This window comes from Zalophus californianus, chromosome 13 (assembly GCF_009762305.2).
Source record: "Zalophus californianus isolate mZalCal1 chromosome 13, mZalCal1.pri.v2, whole genome shotgun sequence".
NCBI lineage: Eukaryota > Metazoa > Chordata > Mammalia > Carnivora > Otariidae > Zalophus > Zalophus californianus.
The window spans coordinates 82,829,096-82,849,305 of NC_045607.1; the positions used below are offsets into that span (position 1 = coordinate 82,829,096).

The 20,210-nt window shown below is 42.5% G+C and overlaps 1 protein-coding gene across 1 annotated transcript in view; it reads right to left on the reverse strand.

The window, feature by feature from the left end:
• The window catches only part of MAMDC2 (MAM domain containing 2), a 137,583-nt gene that overhangs the window by 34,395 nt on the left and 82,978 nt on the right, over window positions 1–20,210 (reverse strand). The window contains exons 7-9 of the mRNA XM_027616383.1: window positions 18,449–18,542; window positions 12,363–12,506; window positions 9,282–9,547 (exon numbers count right to left, since the gene is read on the reverse strand). Of these exons, the coding sequence (XP_027472184.1) occupies window positions 9,282–9,547; window positions 12,363–12,506; window positions 18,449–18,542 (504 nt within the window). The remainder of the gene's footprint in view (window positions 1–9,281; window positions 9,548–12,362; window positions 12,507–18,448; window positions 18,543–20,210) is intronic.

The following is a 20,210-nucleotide window of genomic DNA, read 5'->3' on the forward strand; positions in this document are numbered from 1 at the left end:
GAGAATCTCAACATGAACATCAAAAAATAATGCTGCCTCATAAGAACTTGGGAAAAGTTTCCCTAAAATTATAGCCATTTCAAGACTTTGAAATATTCCCAAGATTAGGAATTTGAAAGTGTGGAGGGAGGTAGTGTTTTCAGGTTCATAAACAACCTTGGAATAATCACTTGCTTCATTAAGCTTATTAATAAACCCATGGGGGGAGAAGGCCTGTGATTCTTTTCAGATTTCTCCACAGTGCCGGGAGGACTAATGTGGAAATCCAGCAATACTCTGGGAGATTCGTTCCTTGGGAAAGTTCTAGAAGAATATACTGACACAAATGTTACACTCAGGTAAGCTGTGTTAGCGACCAGTAGCTGTGCAAACCAGTCCTTCCGGTCATTCCCCTGTAAGCTGACATGAAATGCAGAAGCCTTCAACAAATACCTAAAAGGAGAGAAAGGGGAAGTCCGAGTATCTCAACGCTGTGTTGTTCATATTTACGGTAATTGAGGATTCCTGGACCGACAACTGACACTGAGTTTAGCCTGAAAAACTCAAGAGGAGCCTCCTTTTCCATACTTAGTCCTGCTCTTCAATTCCACATTAAAACTTACCCCACTTGACAGTGTAACGTTCCTCGCTCTGTGTACAGAGCCCCCCTCATCTGTTCTATAATGTGTTGACTATCTTGTCAGTAGTTAATGATCCTGCTCTTTCTACTTTGCACTCAGCGGCCCTGCTTTAATTACGCGGGAACATTAATACCCTGGGGCAGCCATTTCTCAGTGTTCCCGGACATCAGGAAATGTGATAGGAAATCCATCTCCTCTCACGTATCTTGTCTACACATTGGTTTTCTGGTTCCTTAATCCCTTTATAGCAGGGTATCTTGTTATCCAATGGCCACCTATTTATAAATCTCTCCAGAAACTTACTAGACTTGCTCTTCTATTTGAATGAACTTCTAAGTATTGCCTTTAAAACTTGCAGAAGCCTAGATATTTTACATCTAGTCGCTTTTTCATCATTAAAGGGCAAAGTTAAAAGGAAGATTTTAAAAGCATGAATCCGAATCACAGACTTAAATTTCATTGATTTTTTTTTTTTTTGCTAAAAGGAGAAGATTATCGCAAGAGAAAATAAGGAGCTAAGAGAGCTGTCCACAAGGGCTGAGCTACACAGTATGAAAAGACAGTTGCTGACATTAAGATGCCTAAAAATACAATACGTGGTAGAACAGATGTGGGGGGGTCACCCTAAAACACGTCCTTATTACACAGAGAGGTGACATGACATTCCGAATTACATCATTCATGCCAGAGTCAAGACTTGAAGCCCAGTCTTCCTGTTCTACAAATCTCACTCTAACAAGAAAGACACAAGTTATGACTTATTAAAGATTTAAAGAGGAAGGAGCACTTGAGATGGACTCGGAGAGAAAGGTAGGGTAGGATCTTCTCAGGCATGATGGTTCCTGCAGCACCATCCGAGGGAAATAGGTGTTGTTGATAAACACTCTGTGGGAGGAAGGCAGCGGTCAGAAGGTGAGGATTTCAGGGATGAGAACCTACACTGGAGCATAGAGAGTAATTGAAAATGTGTTTTCCAAGAAGTTTGAAGACAGAACATGGGACTGGGTGGCAATTTAAATGGGTAAAAAGGCAAAATGAAGGTTGGTTGTTTGTGTGGCCAACGTACGTTGGCAGTATATAAAGGACTTGCGGATATTAAAGATTTATGAGAGAGGAATAATTTAGGAAATAAAGTCCCAGAGTGGCAGGATGGTGAGATCACACGTACAGATGGACGACCAAGAGTGAGGGTAATACTTCCTATGTTGCAAGCACCAGGCGACTGAGAGAGGCAGGTGAGGATTCAGAGAGAAACAGTTGAAGGGGTTTGTGTTGAAAGCCTTCTTCCTTTTGGGACATGAATCTGTGAGCTCACATCCTGAGATGGAGGCAGGGAGAATCAAGTTGGAAAGTTTGCAAGTGAAGAAGAATCTGAAGGTCTGGGGGTGGGGAAGGAGAAAGGAAGTCACGGAGAGATGAGAGGAATAAAAGGCTTTTCCAGAAGCATGGAGGGGACATCGGAGATCAGTCTTATTTTCTCCGGCTGTGCTGAGAACCCTGGGCGGGGGGTGGGTAGAAGACAAAAGGAGCTGCTGAGCACTCCCAGAAATTGAGGGGATCACGGTGGGAGAAGTCAGGAGGACTGGGGGTGGAAGTGAGAGCATCACTGACCACAAACACAGAATGGAGGCTGGAGAAACTGCGTTGGGCGACATGGAAGGCATCTGGAAAATCAAGAGGCCTTGTAAAACCTCCTATCAGTCACTGGGAATAGCAAAATGATTCCACGTAAGGATGGGAAGTTGTCTCCAAGAGAAGAGTTTCAGCTTTTGGTTTTAATAGATATCATCATAAAAAGCCCTCAACCAGCCTCCGTAGCTGTGTGTCTATGTGTGTCCTTATATCCACTCCAGCAGGATATTCCTGCCTGTTAAGTGTTCACGCTCATTTTCCTTGCAGGACAAATCACTCAGGGGCTGGGCTACAAGCAGTGATGGTTTATATGATCCAAAGGCAGAAACAGTTCATCTTGCTTCTTCCTTGGACTTTTGTGCTCTTCCTTGCCATCAACCCATATTCATGGACAGTTCAGTTCCCCTTTCCAACTATTTGTGGAGTACCCATCCTGTTAGAGGATTGTGTTCACATTAGAAACTAAGGAATAAATGAGACAAGGCTCCCTGTTCCCTAGAAGCTTACGGTCTGATTAATGTAGATAGGCAGGTAAGTAGACAATTTCAAAATAACACATTAAATGCTATGATGGTAGTGTGAGGATAAGAGGGGCTTCATAAGACGAGGGCTCTACGTTAAATACTCTAAAGGAATTGCCACCTTGCACAAAGTTCAGCAGGATTCTTCCGTGCAGAACTTACGAGAGTTTCTAATATGTTACTGTGCACTGTGAATCTTCACGCGTGTACAAGAAAGAGATCTAGTATGCAAAATTTCCCCAACTCCTTTGAGCACAGAACAGTTTTTCAATGGAACTCTTCAAAAGATTTGTACTCCACGGGACATATCCTGAGAAGCAATGATATAAGTTTCTAGCCTGGTAAAAAAATAAATGTATTTATATTTTCTCAGACTGGCCGGATGGGGGTTTTCTCCAAATCCATAAATAACTTTTAAAGTTTATTTGTTTTTGAATCCTATAGCAGAGTAAAGATGTAGACTTAGAGGGCTTGACCATTAACCCGCTGATGATTAAGCGGGGCCTGGATGAATCAGAGTCTGCTTGGGATTCTCTCTCTCCCTGTCCCCCCAACCCCACACCCATCTCTCTGTGTCACTCAAATAAACAAACAAATCTAAAAGTAATTTTAAAAAATAATAAAAACCTGTGACAAAGGGCAGGCTTCAGAGCTGGATAGACATGGGTAAAACCTTTGCTCTGCCACTTACTAGCCTTAGAAAGTCCACTCGTTCATTTTTAAAATCATTTTTCATTGTTCTTTTCATATTCATCTACTTATTTATTGTCCACATAGATACCAAACTAAATTTATTGAACAAAATGTCCCTGGTTATCTGCTTGGCATCTGGCACAGTGTTAGATGCTGTAGATACAGAAACGACCAAGACAGACAAGGTCCCTGTCCCCACGAAGGTTACCTTTTTATAGGAAGAGAGATGGACAATGAATATTTTAAAAGCTTCCTGGTGATTGTGATGAGGGTCAACAAGCACTGCTCAAAAGTCAGAACCTGAGAGTCGTCCCACAGCAATTAGTGAGCAGTTGTGATCCAAGTAGCTGCTAGGTTTGGGGTTCCAGATGTGAAAAGGAAGGAAGAAACAGATTTATAAGAATAAGAGAATATCATTCAGCCATGAAAAAGGACAAAATCTTGCCATTTATAACAACACAGACCTTGAGGGCATGAATGCTAAGAGAAATAAGAGAAAGGCAAATGTCGTGTGATCTCACTTATATGTGGAATCTAAAAAAAGAAAAGAAAAGAAACCCAAGCACATAGACACAGAGAACAAATTGGTGGTTGTCAGAGGTGAGGGGGGCAGAGAGTGGCTGGAATGAATGGAAGGGGTCAAAAGGTACAAAGTTGCAGTTATAAAATTATGAAGTCCTGGGACTGTAAAGTACAGTGTGGCAACTATAGGTAACCATACTATATTGCATATTTAAAAGTTGCTAAGAATGTAAATCTTAAAAGTTCTCATCACAAGGAAAAAATTTGTAATTGTGTGGTGACACATTAGATGTACTGTGGTGATTATCTCACAATATATACAAATATTGAATCATTATACTATATACCTTAACTAATACAATGCTATATGTCAATTACACCTCAATTTTAAAAAGTCCTAAGATTGCAAAGTCCATAAAGGCTGGTTAGAAGAGAGAGAGCAGGAGGCGAAGCTGAGGAGGGGGCTACTATCAGAGCACAGAGAGTCACTTCCCTAAGAGAAACAGGAAGCCAAAAGGTTACTTTGGGGTGGGGTGGGGGGTTGGGGACTGATTTGCTCATGAACATTTGGCTACCAGGCAGAGCAGAGATGGGAGCATGACAAGAGTGGACTGTAGGTAAGGTTAGGATTTCATTTCAATTTTCAGAATCAACTTACAGACGAATGGTTCTCATCCAAAGATGGTTTGGCACTTCTGGGGCCATTTGGAAATGTGTGGAAATAATTTGGGGTTGCATTAATTGCAGATGGGAAAAACCCAGTATTGTGAGGGTGTGAGAGATGCCCCTCCCCAAAGGCAGAACTGTCTTCTTCCAAATGCCAAGGCAGCCCCCACTGGGAAATCCAGCCACTGGCAAAACCAGAAGTCTCCACTGTAGGAACATAAATATTATTAGCCATGACAATGTGAAAGTCACTGTACAGCTGAGAGATGTGGATGAGAGGAGGGGCAAGAGACGTGAAGGGCGGGTGCCTGGGTGGCTCAGTTGGTTAAGCGACTGCCTTCGGCTCAGGTCATGATCCTGGAGTCCCGGGATCGAGTCCCACATCAGGCTCCCTGCTCGGCGGGGAGTCTGCTTCTCCCTCTGACCCTCTTCCCTCTTGTGCTCTCTATCTCTCATTCTCTCTCTCAAATAAATAAATAAAATCTTTAAAAAAAAAAGAGAGACGTGAAGGGCAATGTAGAGGTGAGGATTCATTCACCCTACATACAAGGCTGTTAAGAGACACTATCTAGAGTTGATGGGCCCAAACATAGAGGTTAAGTGTATTCAAGTTGTAAAGAGCACCAAAAGTTAAAAACAAAATATAACTAAAAATTGTGGGAAGAGAGAAAAGGAGAAAGAATAGTATTAACAAGCTAAAGTCCTTATCTTTCATAGCAGGGAACACTATTCAAGTTAATCAAGAAACAGAGGTGGAAATACAATATTTAAAATTGAAGAGGAAAACATCCCCAAATCAGGAAGAAAACCACCAGGAAAAGAAGTGCCATTGGTTTGAATTCGGGGGAAGGGAGTAGTAACGGCAACTCTGACTTTTCATTGTATCCTTTCCCTGAAACACCATTTGCACCTTATTTCCACCTGTATATGTTACATAAGTACGTCAACTAGTTTCCTGCCTTAGTTCATGTCCCTGTGGTGGCCGTCAGATGGCTCCCTCACTCTCTGAGGAGTTGGTTCTGTTTAGCAGGGACCTGCCAAAAACTACAAGCCACCTTCAGACATGTGTCCAGAGTTTTCTGGTGTTGAACTGTACCTTCTCCTCATGGCCACTGGGGCCTGATCCATGACTGGTTCATTCCAAGGCTGAAAGAACGTCCCTGCCCCCACTGGGTCCAGATCCATTTTTCCTCACGTGGTCGGGAACTGAGCAGCTGCTGGGAGGGGCTGGAAGCCAGCCAAAGAGGAAAAGGGCACGTTGTCCAGGGCACCCCATTGGCTGGGGGGCTTGCTCCCATCCATGGGTATCAGATAAGAGCCCTCATGCCCTCTAAAGGAGCATGTGTTATACACAAACAATGAATCAGGGAACACTACATCAAAAACTAATGATGTACTGTATGGTGACTAACATAACATAATAAAAAAAAAAAAGAAAAAAAGGAGCATGTGTGTGAGTAGAGGATATGGGGGGCAGGGTGAAGTGGAGTGGGTGGGGGCATGAGCAGGAATTAGAATCCAGATGGCCTGAACCTAACTGTCCACACACCAGCCCAGCTGGGCCTCTACGTGTCATTATCTTTTATGTGTCCAATTAGTAGAACTACTCTATTTTTCTCTATGTGACCCTTCCGTGAGACAGTGAGATTGTACTGTTGTTAGTTGCTTACATATCTGTAGCTTAATCTTCTATCATCTGTGATCTCCTCCTCAAGGGCAAGGTCTGAGCCTCATTCATCTTTATATCCGCTGCACTGAGTATGTATCTAATAAATTCTGGTTGAATAAAGGAATGAATGGATGAATGAATAAACAAATGAAAGCCAAATGAATAAAATGCTTATTATATCCCCCACCTTTTAAGAAACATTAGCAAGGAATAGCATGGAGGACATTAGGAGAAGGAAGGGAAAAATGAAGGGGGCGGAATCGGAGGGGGAGATGAACCCTGAGAGACTATGGACTCCAAGAAACAAACTGAGGGTTTTAGAGGGGAGGGGGTGGGGGGATGGGTATTATGAAGAGCATGTATTGCATGGAGCACTGGGTATTATATGAAAACAATGAACTGTGGATCACTACATCAGAAACTAATGATGTATGGTGACTAACATAACAATAAAATAAAATTAAATTAAAAAATAAAAATAGGGGCACCTGGGTGGCTCAGATGGTTGGGCGTCTGCCTTTGGTTCAGGTCATGATCTCAGGGTCCTGGGATCGAGTCCCACATCGGGCTCCTTGCTTGGCGGGGAGCCTGCTTCTCCCTCTGCCTGCCAATCCCCCTGCTTGTACTCTCTCTCTCTCTGGCAAATAAATAAATAAAATCTTTAAAAAAAAAATAAAAACATTAGCAAACATGGTATGGAGTATAACAAAAATTTCCTTACTTTCTGGTGCATCCCTAATTATGTGAATCTGGTATGTGTGTGTGTGTATGTGTGTGTATTACCAAAACTACTTGCCAGAGTTAAATACTGGTAATGGAGAAACAATTTAAGCCTTTGGGATCCCTAAGAGGTGCAGAGAGGCTTAGATACCTCTAGGACTAACAGATCAAAGAGGAAATTCAATGACACTGCAGAGGTCAGATCACATTTACGGAAAGATAGGCTCACTCAGGAAATGTTTGGAATTGGCGAGGCAATAAGATTAAAGAGCATGAGTTTAGACTAGGAAGGAGTAGGAACTTGGCACCAGAAACACCAACTAGATTCCTCTATTACCCAGGGGGTGAACAAAGTATCTCACTTTAGTCATGTGATCAAAGGATAACAGAGTTAAGAAGGGGAGACCTGCAATAACACTACCTGTTTAATTAGCGTAACAGTAATATGAACTGTATCTATGAGACTGTGATAAAACTTGTATGCTTATGTTCTGCTCGCGGTATTGTAACTTGGCTCAACCCTTTTTAGAAGTCGGTAAGTCAGGCGCTTGGGTGGCTCAGTTGGTTAAGCGACTGCCTTCGGCTCGGGTCATGATCCTGGAGTCCCGGGATCGAGTCCTACATCCGGCTCCCTGCTCGGCAGGGAGTCTGCTTCTCCCTCTGACACTCTTCCCTCTCGTGCTCTCTATCTCTCATTCTCTCTTTCTCGAATAAATAAATAAAATCTTTAAAAAAAACATTTATTAATTAAAAAAAAAGAAGTCAGTAAGTCATGGGGGCGTCTGGGTGGCTCGGTTGAGAGTCTGACTTCTGATTTCAGCTCAGGTCATGATTTCAGGGTTGTGAGATTGATCCCTGCACTGGGCTCTATGCTCAGCAGCTCGGGGGGGTGGGGGGGGGAGTCTGCTTGAGATTCTCTCCATTTCCCTCTCCCTCTGCCCCTCCCCCCACTCATGCTCTCTAAAGTAAATAAATAAATCTTAAAAACTGAAGAAGTCAGTCCGTCACAGAGGCTGCCATGTCATTATAATCACAATTTCTTCTTGCTGCTATTAGCAATGGAAAAGAACTTTGTAAAGATTTTCAAAGATCTTTGATTAATCACTGTGAAAATTTAATCATGCCCTGGTGGGTACTGCAATGGAATAAAAGTAACCAAGCATCATTATGACGGGAATGGTGTGCCAAATTTCTTTAGCAGGAAATTATAGATGGATGAAGTTATATTCCGTCTGGATGGCTATAAGTAAGAGAAGCTCAAGCCATTAACATTTGTAAAGAAGGTTCTACTACTCTTCCAGGTTTGTATCCTACCCTAGGGAGCCTGGACTTTGAGTTAATTCCTGGTTAACAAACATGATCAACTGATTGATCCATTCATTCAACAGTATTTTTTGAGCTCCCATTGTATGTTTCATCTGTTTGAAGAAAGGGACCTTTCTTATCCTTTTTTGAGCCCATTCTTGCTCAGAGCGAATACTTGAAAGACATTTTCTGGTTGAATGATGGGCTGAAACAAAACGGATTTTCCCATACTGGTTTCATATTTGGGTTGTAGTTGACAGAATTTATTATTTCGGTAAACCTTCCTTAAGTTTAGGAGTTGTTAAACTTGGGAGATTATAGTTTTCTTTTATATTCCCCTTGCAGTGAAGAGCTCTTTGTATTCTCATTGTTATAAAAATCAGCTGCTGATGGTACCCTTACATAAATTCTCTCCGTTTGGGTTGGCTCTCATTTTTTACTGAGCTTCTCTACCTTGTTAACCCAAGTTGTTGACCTTAAAACCTCAATGTAAAACCAGGCTTCTGATTTCACCCTTTTAAAGTAATTTAGTATTATAAATTACAGTAAAGTAATTAGTATTCCTATGTGCCTGTGGGCGCGAGTGTGTCTTTGTGTGTGTGACAGATTGAGAGAGAGATAATTGGGGCTTCAAATTAAAGTTTAGCTATTGAACTTGGACTCTTCATGCATTCTCTGTCTTTGGTCTATTCTCAGGGAATCTAAGAAATAAACAAGCAAACACTCTAGGTGGCCATTATTCTGAGACACAGAAAACTGAAAACAACCTGTAGATAATATAACTTGTTCATGGCTCCGGTAGAGTGTAGGCTGGGGCTGTCAGAAGAAAAATAAAACATCTCCAGTTGAAAATAATTAAACGGAAATTCACTAACCCGGCCCAGAAACCCAAGAGGAACAAAGTATCAAAGTGTTGCGCTGGCAATACTATACCTTGGAAGGCATGGGTTTCTTGAAGGTGATTTCAGCTTGCATCCAAACACCCCTTGGAGACTCCAGCACAGACCAAATTTTCTCTTGAACTACGTGGTTCTCTTCAAAGATATAAACTGCCAGGGTGTCACTCATTTTTAAAAACCCATAGATGGCATAATAAAAACGTAGACAATACTGCAAGTTTCCTGGCAGGGAGGGACCGTAGAGCCTTCCGATGTAGCCAGGCTGAGATGTAAACTTTGTGTTGGCCAGCAAGTAGTACCCTGCGAACAGGCAAAACATTCAAGCTATCAGCAACGACAAACTTAAATCCTCTAGCCCAGATGGTCAAGTGGGAAAATTTGGTTAAAAGTAGTGGGATTTGCCAATGGCGGCTATTCCTATAGGCTTTAAATGACAGAACGCATTTTGTAGTATCTGTGGCTTAAGTGATAGATTATATCCTGTGACTCTATCACCGATAAAACTTCTCCAGTTCTAAGTAAACTTCATAAACCAGTATAGATTCCCAGCTGCATATGCTCAGAAGCCAGTCATCAGTTAGGGTTTGTATTTCTCATGAAACAAAAGGGATGAAATCGTGTTGGGGCTCCAGATGCCTGGGTGAATCAGGTGACACAGATTGAGTACTTAGTACTGGGTCCTAGTGAACGTTAGGCCCAGAGCAGATTTTTCCTTCTTATCTCTGCAGCGACCAGCGGAGATAGAGAGCACAGGCTGATCTGGCAGTCCTTGGAATTTTGGTTATTTCACAGGAGTATTGTTATGGACTGAATTGTGTGGTTCCCCCAAATCTATTTTGTTTCAGTCTGCCATTCGACCAGAAAAGATCTCTCAAGTACCCTCTCTGTGCAAGAAAAGGGTCCAAGGAAGAATACTTATTTCTTTTCCCCACTCCCCCTGCTTGTGTTCCCTCTCTCCCTGTGTCTCTCTCTGTCAAATAAATAAAAAAATCTATTTCTTTTAAATAAGAAAAAAGAAACATAATGTCAAGAACCTCCTCTCCCACCTGCTCCTCCACCACCCCCATGGTAAACTTAAAACAGATCCATGCATCCTAGAAAGCCTGGGTAAAAAAGATGAAAATAATACCTACTTTTCTTTCTTTCCTTTTTATGCTCCTCCCCCATCCATTTTCCTTTGATTGTCTCAGTCTTTGTGTTTAGTTTGGTTCTACCCAATGATTTAATTCATCCGGCAAAAGGTTCTTGGGTTATTTCACATGAGTGGTGATATGGACTGAGTTGTGTCCCTCCCAGATCCATTGGTTGAGACCCTAATTTCCAATGCAACTTTATTTGGAGATTGGGCCTTTAAGGAGGTAATTAAATGAGGTTATAAGGGTGGGACCTTAATCCCGTAGAACTGATGTCCTTATAAGAAGAGGAAGAGACACCAGAGAGCTCTCTCTCTTCACTGGTACACATAGAGTAAAGGTCATGAGGACTCAATGAGAAGGTGCCACAATGCAGAAAGAGAGGTCTCACCAGAAATCAACCCTGACAGCATCTCGATCTTGGGCTTCCAGCTCCAGAACTGTGAAAAAAATGCATTTCTGCTTTTCAGGGCACCCAGTCTGTGATACTTTGTTTTGGCCACCCGAGCAGACTAACATGGGTGGCCATATACAGCCGGAACAACATTTTTGAAATCTGAATTTAATTCTACTCTTCTTTTACTTAAAACCTTTTGATGGTTTCTCATTTCCTCTATAAAAAAAAAAAAATCCCAAAAGCTCACGCTGGCCTGCCACACCCACGGTGTATGTCCTAACTCCATATTCCTCCAATCTCCTGCCCATGGTGCAGCGACACTAACCTTCTCATTGCTTGGGTTGTCCAGCTCTTTCCATACTCAAGACCTTCACAGATGCTGTTCCCTCTGCCTGGATTCCTCCCACTCTCCCAGCTAATACTCTCTCCCCCCAGAAAAGCCTTCCCAGGATCTCTCCCTTATTCTCTCTCAGAGCCCACTCTTCATTTCTTCCATAGCACGTGCCACAATGTGTAATTCTAAGTTTATTTGTGTATATATTTGTCTAACATTTCTCTTGCCCGTTGAAATGATTGTTAGCCAGTGAGGGCAGGACCTGATTTGTTCACTAGCATATCCCCCAGGAGTTAGTTTGGCCGATGACTATAGGTTTTTGTACTGTCTGTATTTCTACAAGTTAAGCCACCTCTAAGAAAAGAATTCATGATTACAGGTATAAAATTGCAAGGGCCCCTTTCAAGGCCCTTCCCAGGGCCTGTGCAAGTAAGGTGGTCTGAAACATAAGTTTCCTTAGTGTATGGTAAGCACACCCCGGTGCCCAGGGTATAAATAGCCATTACATAAATGAATAAGACACTAACCCTTAAAAACAAGCTCTTTGCAGATGAATCTACGGGAGTGGGCTTCACAGGGGATGCCATCCAAGTGATTAGGTAGGTAATCCTTATACAGGGGAGGTCAAACTCGTTTCTTACAGTTCCTTGCAGACATAACCATCAAGTGCCCCCCCCAACATCTTCCAATAGTTTTTATAGCTTTTATTGCCTCACAAAATATTTTTCATTGAGTAAAATACACATAACATAAAATTTACCATTTTAACCACTTTAAAGTATACAATTCAGTGGCATTTAGTACATTTACAGTGCTGGGCAACCATCACCACTATCCAGCTCCAAAATATTTTCATCACCCCAAAAGGAAACTCTATACTCATTAAACAGTAACTCCCTAGCCCCTGGCCACCAAGAATTGGCTTTCTGTCTCTATGGATTTGCCTCTTCTGGATGTTTCATGTAATTGGAATCTAATAGCTCTTTAAAGGCACTGCTCTATCTAAAGGGAAGAGTGAGATAATTTCCAAAGGTTTGGCTGTTTAAAGAACTGGCAGACAGTCGTGCTAGCATAGCAACTTAAATGCCTTTTTTTTTTAATGGCCAAACACAAGATTACCAATCGTTTTTACTTCTTTACAGTTGCCTTTTTTTTAAAGTGGCCATCTTGAGTGATGTGGAGTAAGAATAGCAGATGGAGCATGAATACTACCCCCACCCCAGTCCCCACATGCACAGACTCCTGATTTACCGATGCCTGATGTGTGGTCTCCGGTCCGATACATGTTTGGTTTTACTTTCACCCGGGTCCAGCCTGGACCTTCTTTATCTTGATAAAAATTGCAGAGATCTTCCTCAAAATTGCAACTGGCTTCCACGGCACTGAAAGGAAGCTCTGAACAAAGGAGAACCGAAGTTAAAGCGCCAGACCCAAGGGTCTCAAAGGACTACATCAACTGGTTGACAAATACATACACATTTGTGCCAGGGAGACTGAATAAATAAAGCACAACAAAATATTTTTACCCTAATGGCATGCTGACAGGTTAGCATCAAAATAACATCTCAGCATGACAGGAAAATTGTTCTTTTCCTCCCTTAAGGGATGGAGGGAAGGAGCTCTGTTCATACTCTCTATAAAAAATAAAGAAGTATCAGACTTCAAAAGAAATTTCCTTTCATAATGTAAAGACTGGGAGCAATACTCACATCCTTCTTCACATTCATAGAAAATTGAAGAGAGGGAAAAAGGTAAAGATTTTAAGGAATTTTTAATTTTTCTCTAAGACAGGTATTTTAGAAATAATATTTTCCAGAAATAATTTTCCTTTGTTGATCAATCTCTGTGTCACCAGCACAGCCGCTATCTATTTATAATTGACATTAGTAGTAAGAGCCAATCTGCTTGAAGAAAATCATTGCTCAGTATAAATCACACTGTTCAAAAAGTCACACCAATTTCATCACCCATGCTGCTATTATTTTGGCTTTTGCTGAGTTCTGGTATCATTTACCCTGGTCTATAAATACCACCTCATTCCGGATTGCCTGGAGGGAATGGAACATAAAAGGTGTCTGCTCTTTTGAGAATAACATGGAACAGCAACAAGTGATTGTAAATCTCACTGTTCAGATTGTCTGAGTCCAGAGGGGATGTGACTGCCACAGTTTGGGACACATTCACTGTAGCCAACTGTGATCTGTTCCGCATGCTGACATAGACTAGTCTAAGCTTTTAGGGCCAGATAAAGAGGGCACTGTTTTGAATAACTGGGAAATCACCTCCAGAGAAACATTTGAGTTCTGGAAGCAGTGACCTGATGAAACAGGGAGATGTTTATGGACAAAAACTCACTATACTCTCAATTCCTCAATTTCCAAAGCAAGAAAACAGTCAAGTGGGCTGAGGAGCTGGCCCAGATTAAAGGGGATGAAAGAGGCATGACAACTAAATGCTATAAAGCACCTGAGATTCACTCTTGGTCCAAGAAAACAAAGAGCCATAAAAGACAGTATTGGGACAACTGGTGAAATTAGCATGTAAGCCATGGATTAGTTGATAATATTGTATCAGTACCAAATTTCCTGAACTTTATAATTATCTGATAGCATGTGGAAAATGTGCTTGGTTTTAGAAAATACACACTGAAGTATTTAGGGGTAAAGGGGCATAATGTCTGCAACTTACTCTTACATGGTTGATAAGGCAAATGTGGCAAAATGTTAACAATCTGTAGATCTGAGTGAAGAGTCTAGGAGAGTTCTTTATAGTATTCTTGCAAATTCTGTCTGAGTTGAAAATGATACAAATATACTAAATTAAAAAAAAAAGTGACCAACATCACCTTAAAAAAACAAAAAAAGAATAGGAACAAAATGTTCCTATATAATTGAATCCCGAATGTATCTCAGGTGACAGGGACTTGCAAGTGTACAAAGCGAGCACCCTGATGAACCAGAGAGGAGAAAAGGAAATGAAGAGCCTTCTTAGTGCTCTAAGGCTAGTAGGTTCACCCACACATTGCTGTGCCTGGCTCTGGGAGCACCAGGGAGTATCTTTAAGCTATGAAGATGAAGTCTTCGAAAAATGAATATGCTGTCATAAAGACAAGCCTCCTTTGACACCAACCCCCCTAATGTATATTTGCAACCAGGAGAAACCCCATACTGGTCTCCAGTCTTAGTTACCCCTCTGCTACCTGGTAATGAAAAAGTAGATGAAAACCCACAATCTACAGATGGCCGTCTGGCTCCCAAAAGCCATTCGCAAAGAGAACGGCAGGTCAGTGAAATCACTCATCAGGGATATATCCCAAGGAATATACCCCCAGGCGGCCACAAAAGAACCATAACCCATCCATAAGGTGTGCAGGAGAGGCGAGAGGTGGTATTAAAACTTAAAAGGAAGCAAGACTCAGTTCTATCCATGGTGACAAACTGAGTCATGCAGAAAAGATGTTTCTGAGAATGTGATTATAGTCCTTTGCTAAATACCTGGTCCTCGAAATGGATTTGTCTGGGGTCCTGAGAAGGTCTGATAAAAAGAAAATCTCAAAAGCATTTTTCACCCAGAGTGCTGCTTCTGCTATGAGACAGTGTCTAATTCCTGAAGACGGGGCCAGAGGGCCTGTTTGTGACCCAAAATGAGCTCACCAGAGATCGGGGGTGGATGGAAAGCTTTTGCTTAAGGCTTGTTTCAGAGCATCTGGGCCAAGCGGCCATGACGGTTGAGCGCTAATGACCTGTTTGAAGCGCAGGGAGGAATCAGAGGCAGTTGGAAGCCTTTGAACATCAGTTGATCAGAAAAAAAAAGGGAGGGGCGGAGAAAGGCCCTTTGAACAAGGTACCAAAAAGCATCACAATGTAAGATGTAGTTAATTACTTGCTTTCTGACATTTGAACTTTTTAGAAATGAGAAGCTTTGAAGATACTCTAATCAGATGGAGGGTGCTGCCTTTGAGAAGACTCTTTGGCAGCATTTCTCATCCTGAAGTTCATGGAGATGGATTCCGCAACAACCCCAGAGATCTAGACGCTCATCAGCAGCCTCTTCAATCCTCGGCCCCTGTAGCACTTGCGACAGCAGGGTGCCGCGTGCTCTGTAGGCTGCTAAACTAGCACAGGGGTTTTATTTTAGCACAAGCCAGCCCAAAAGCAGGCTGAGACCGCTCAAAGCTGGCTTGGAGACAGAGTGAGTGGGACCTGGCGCCAGACGGAGCAGTCTTGCTGGAGCAGGGGCTGGGCCGCTGACCAGGCTATGGAGACACTTGAGGTCTGAGCTAAGGCAACTATAGCTGTAACCAAGGCAACATCCGGAGCCAGGTTTCCAATCAGACATCAAACGGACAGTGTGTTGTTAGGGAATAGGCATAACTGGGATTTAGGCCCAGGCAGACATCCTTTGAGGGGTATATCCATGAATCCATGAGTGTCAGGACCCTTCCAGTCCCTGGCCTGGGGGTGGGCTGGACCGAGGCCCTGAGAGGAGATTGGGCCTGAGGATGGCATAGCAGTGGGAGCTCTCAGTTTGGGGTTGGGCATTAAGACAGGATCTCTACAAGTGCATGGATTCACCTGTCAGCCATTCAAGGATTTACAGCCTAGAAGGAGAGCTTACTCCTACAATCTAGGTGCTGGGCCAAACGTGGTGGTGGACGGGGAGGTCGTGGGTGGAAGAGGCTTGGAAAGGGAAGTGCCCTACCTCAAGCAGGTGGAGTGGGGAGGTGTCACTGTCCTCTGGCAGCATCCCGGGGGAATACTTGGGGAGTCACATGACACTGGTATTTAACACCTGTGACTCTATGATGGGTCCCAGGTCTGGGAACCTGGATTAACTCTAAGCCCAACCAGATGGTGGGAATGAGACGCTTCATATGTTGAAGTAATTCCTGTCTCAGCCTTCTTGGGGAGATGAGGGAAGAAAATGCTAGATCCAGCTGGGAAAAGCAGAGACAACAGGTCTGGAGCTAACCAAGATAAGGAAAAAAAAATGTTGGCACCTGTTATGAAACAGAAGGGCATAAACTATTTGTGAAATGTGAGATGAAGTATGAAAAACGGAGGGCTCAGCATCTAAGACTCAGAATCTGGCCCACAGCTGCTGAAGGAAAGGCATCAAGCAGGCTACTGCTCATCCCTTCACCAAGGTGGTGCCCTTTGCTGGTTCTCTTCAGTTTCAATCTGACTCTCTGGTCCCCAGCGAAGGGACAGGCATATTTTGAAACTTAAGTAAATAACATGAAGCCTCATGGCCAAGCATTTTCTGTGTTCCATACTCTGCTAAGGCCTTCACGGACATACACTCATCTTCCCAACTGTGCAGAACAGATTCTTCTAACGTCGTCCCACAAATGTGGAAACAGAATCTCAGAGAGGTTAACATGCCCAAGGTCACCCAGTTGGTAAGTGGCAGAGTAGGGATGTGAACCCAAAGTTCTGGCTCAGGAGCATAACACTAGGATCACACAATCAAACCATTTCAAAGCAAAGTTGCCAGGTGGGGAAGTTCTAAAAACCAGTGTGGAGCGGCTAACCTAATTACGTGAAAATGTGAATTGTTGGTGGTCCCTGCAGAGAAAGGGTCTGTATGTGGGCTGAATTTTGCAGACAAATAGTCCTTGTTTTGCTGGAATCTTTCTTTTCTTTTCACCAGTCATTGGGAAAGCGCTCCCACAGATTCCGTATCTTTTTAAATAAGGGAGAGTGCTTCCAAACATCACTTGTAAGGTGGTTGGTAGATGCTGTGACCTCCCACCTGGCTCTTCACCCCGTTGTCTACCCCATGCAGATACTGAATAAACACCTCTTCTCCCCTATGAATAACTTGGAAATAGAAAAGTTCAATGTAAATGCCTAGTGACAAAGAGGAGAAACTTTCCAAAAATAATGATAAAGAGGTTGTGAAATTACTATTAACATCACTGAAATATTAGCTGATGAGATAAGGGAGCAGTCAGATTTTTGAGAAGCAAATTAATGTTGGTTTCTGTGTTCTAATTTAGAGACTCTGAATCTTGGGGTTACAGTTTGGATTAAATCATTTCAATGAAAATATGTAAATACACATATCTAGTCTGGTTCTGTTTCACTAGCTTTTTTTTCTTTTTTAAAATTGGAATTAGTAAAAAATAATATTTGGTTTTAGCACATTAGAGTGTTTCTCTCTAACTTGGGGGTAACACTTTAGCTCAAGTAGAAAATATTATCTTTCTCAGTCCCCTTGCTTGTAGAATACATCTGAAGCTATATGAAATTAGACACCAATTTTATCTTAAGTGAAAGTCAGACTATAAGCACCAGGTTCAAAAATTTACTTCCCATGCTCTAAAAACTCAGAATGAGGGCTCATTAATAAGATGGGACAACCACTGTCTCCCTGGGGCCTCTCAAAAAAAAAAAAAAAAACACTAAAAGGTAAGGTCAATTGCATTTATCTGGGTTATCATGAATACAGTGTCATCCTTCTTATTCTAGATCATTTGTTGTCTTCTCATTTCTTTTTTTTTTTTTAATATTTATTTGAGAGAGAGGGAGATAGTGAGAGAGAGCATGAGCTGGTGGGGGAGTCTGGGGGGAGAGAGAAGCAGACTCCTTGCTGAGCACGCGGCTTGATCTGATGACCCTGATATCCATGACCTGAGCTGAAGGCAGACGCTTAACCGACTGAGCCACCCATATGCCCCTAGGACATTTGTTTTCTAATTTACTTTGAATTGATTTGCTTACTTGTCTTCCCAGAAAGTAAGAATTTCCTCTCTTTTCCAAACACCAAGTTTATGGAAATTACAAAATTGGCCAGGATAAAAGAATTTGAGGATTTACTTAGAAAGAGAAATTAAATTAAGTCCATGATATAAATATCATAAACTCTCATAGAGATGATGTACCAAATATTAGCATCTTTAAACAATGGAGACATTTATAGGTCTTGGGTACATAAAATTAGAAAGAGTTTTTATCATTCTGCTTGGTAGAGTTTGAGTTTTTTCCACCTACTCAGCCACCTGTGTATGGATCTAAGATATCCTTTAAAGAGGAAGATGGGGAGGGAATGTGTTCGTATTCTTCAGTTTTCATTACCTAGTAGGTAGGGACGGCCAAAGCTCCTTAACACAAGACAACTGGCCCTGTGGTGTCAAAAAATTCAAATTCACTCTGTGAGGGGGGAAAAAAGCATAATGTAGCAGAAAAATGACTATTCGATTAAATAATTTTGTAAAGGAGGAGTTAACAGGAGAGGTGAGAAAATTAGAAAGAATTAAATCAAGTCCTGACCCCAGGCATCTACCAAGAAAGGAAAATTCCAGTTGTGAGCCAGAAGAGAAAGAGAATGCTTACCTGTCTGATTCTGGCAGTGAACAGGAGAGAAAGAAATGTCATCCAGAGCAACATATCCTCCTTTAGGACCATTGAAAGCAACTTCAAAAATAACCTGCAGGGAAAGATGTCGGATTGTTACAGGTTTACATATTTTCTGTCAGGCTTCAGAGCTCTTAGCTATGATTTATGGATTTTTAAAAAGATTTATTTATTTGAGAGAGAGAGAGTGAATCCCAAGCACGCTCCACGCTGAGCGTGTAGCCTGACATGGGGTTCGATCTCATGACCTGAGCTTAAACCAAGAGTTGGACCCTCAATGGACTGAGTCATCCAGGGTCCCCTCTTAATTATGATTTAAAATGATGTGGCCGGCAAGCCAGGTGATGGCAAGTTGTAAGTGATTAGGAATCATGTTCCTAAATCTAGGGCAGCTCCCGACTTGATCTACAGTTTCTTGAAGGGGGAGGGAATACTAAGCCCTAAGTTGTATTTTATCGGTGGATTTTTCCCCTCACTTGTGTGTATATCACTCTCTGACAGAACCACAGACTCGACAATTTGCATGATGACCGTCAATTGAAGAAACAATAGGCTCCCTGCTGAAAGCAGGCCAGGCTCTCCAACTGCCCTTCACAGAGAACTAAGACCCTGAAGGGTTCTTTCCCTTTTTCACACATGAAATTCTTTGAGGGGCACCTGCGTGGCTCAGTCGTTAAACGTTTGCCTTCAGCTCAGGTCATGATCCCAGGGTCCTGGGATCGAGCCCCATGCCGGGCTCCCTGCTCAGCCAGGAGTCTGCTTCTCCCTCTCCCACTCCCCTGCTTGTGTTCCCTCTCTTGCTGTCTCTCTCAGTCAAATAAATAAATAAAATCTTAAAAAAATAAAAAAGAAATTCTCTGTGAGGGTTCTGGACAAAGATGCAGAATCAAAGAGGATAACCTGTCTGCTAAGGCGAAATCAGCCACCAAATTCTAGGTATGGATGTCAGCATTTTAGCATGTCCACGTACATCCAAATGGTCAGAAAGAACATGAGGTTGTTGAGTTCAACCCTTTCGTGTTTCTCCCTGCTCTGCCACCGGCTTGCACCCTGACGGTCAATTGACTACCTTCTGCCTGTGCCCATGGGGATCGGGAGGGGTGCGCACAGCTCTGCACACAGTGAGGAGCATGGTGGGAAAACGGCCCCAGTGTGCAGCCCACTCTAATGAATTAACACGAGAAGATGCAGTGTTGGCAGGTGTTGAAAGTCAGGCCAGACAGAAGACATGAATGCATGACATGAGCTTGGTGTGATACAGCAGGACAGGGTGCAGACGGTCCTGAAGTGGGGAACCCAAGCCTGGTCTTAAGGGGAGCCTGCTACTCAGCTTCCTCAATTGCTGACACGTGGGAGTTCAGGCCTCATGTGTCTGGACGTACCAAATCATCAAGAGGACTGGATCTCTAGATTTTTATTGGAAATCTTTGGATTTTTCAGTGTTGGCGATTTATTCAAACACTAAAATGAACGCGGAAAAACAAGGGACACACAACCCACCGCTCTAGCAGCCAGGCAAATCACTGTGGGCAAGGTCTGACCCCTAGGTGTCTAGTTTTCAAACCTCTTCTAAAGAGAAGGGTGTCTTGGAGGCAGACAGACTAGAGTTCAAATCCCATTTCTGTCACTAGCTAGGTGACCTTGAATACCTTGCTAACCCTCTTAAGGCTTTGCCTTTGTTATTTATAAAACAGGTATAATAACCCCTACCTTGTAGGACTATTGAGATTAAATGAGATGA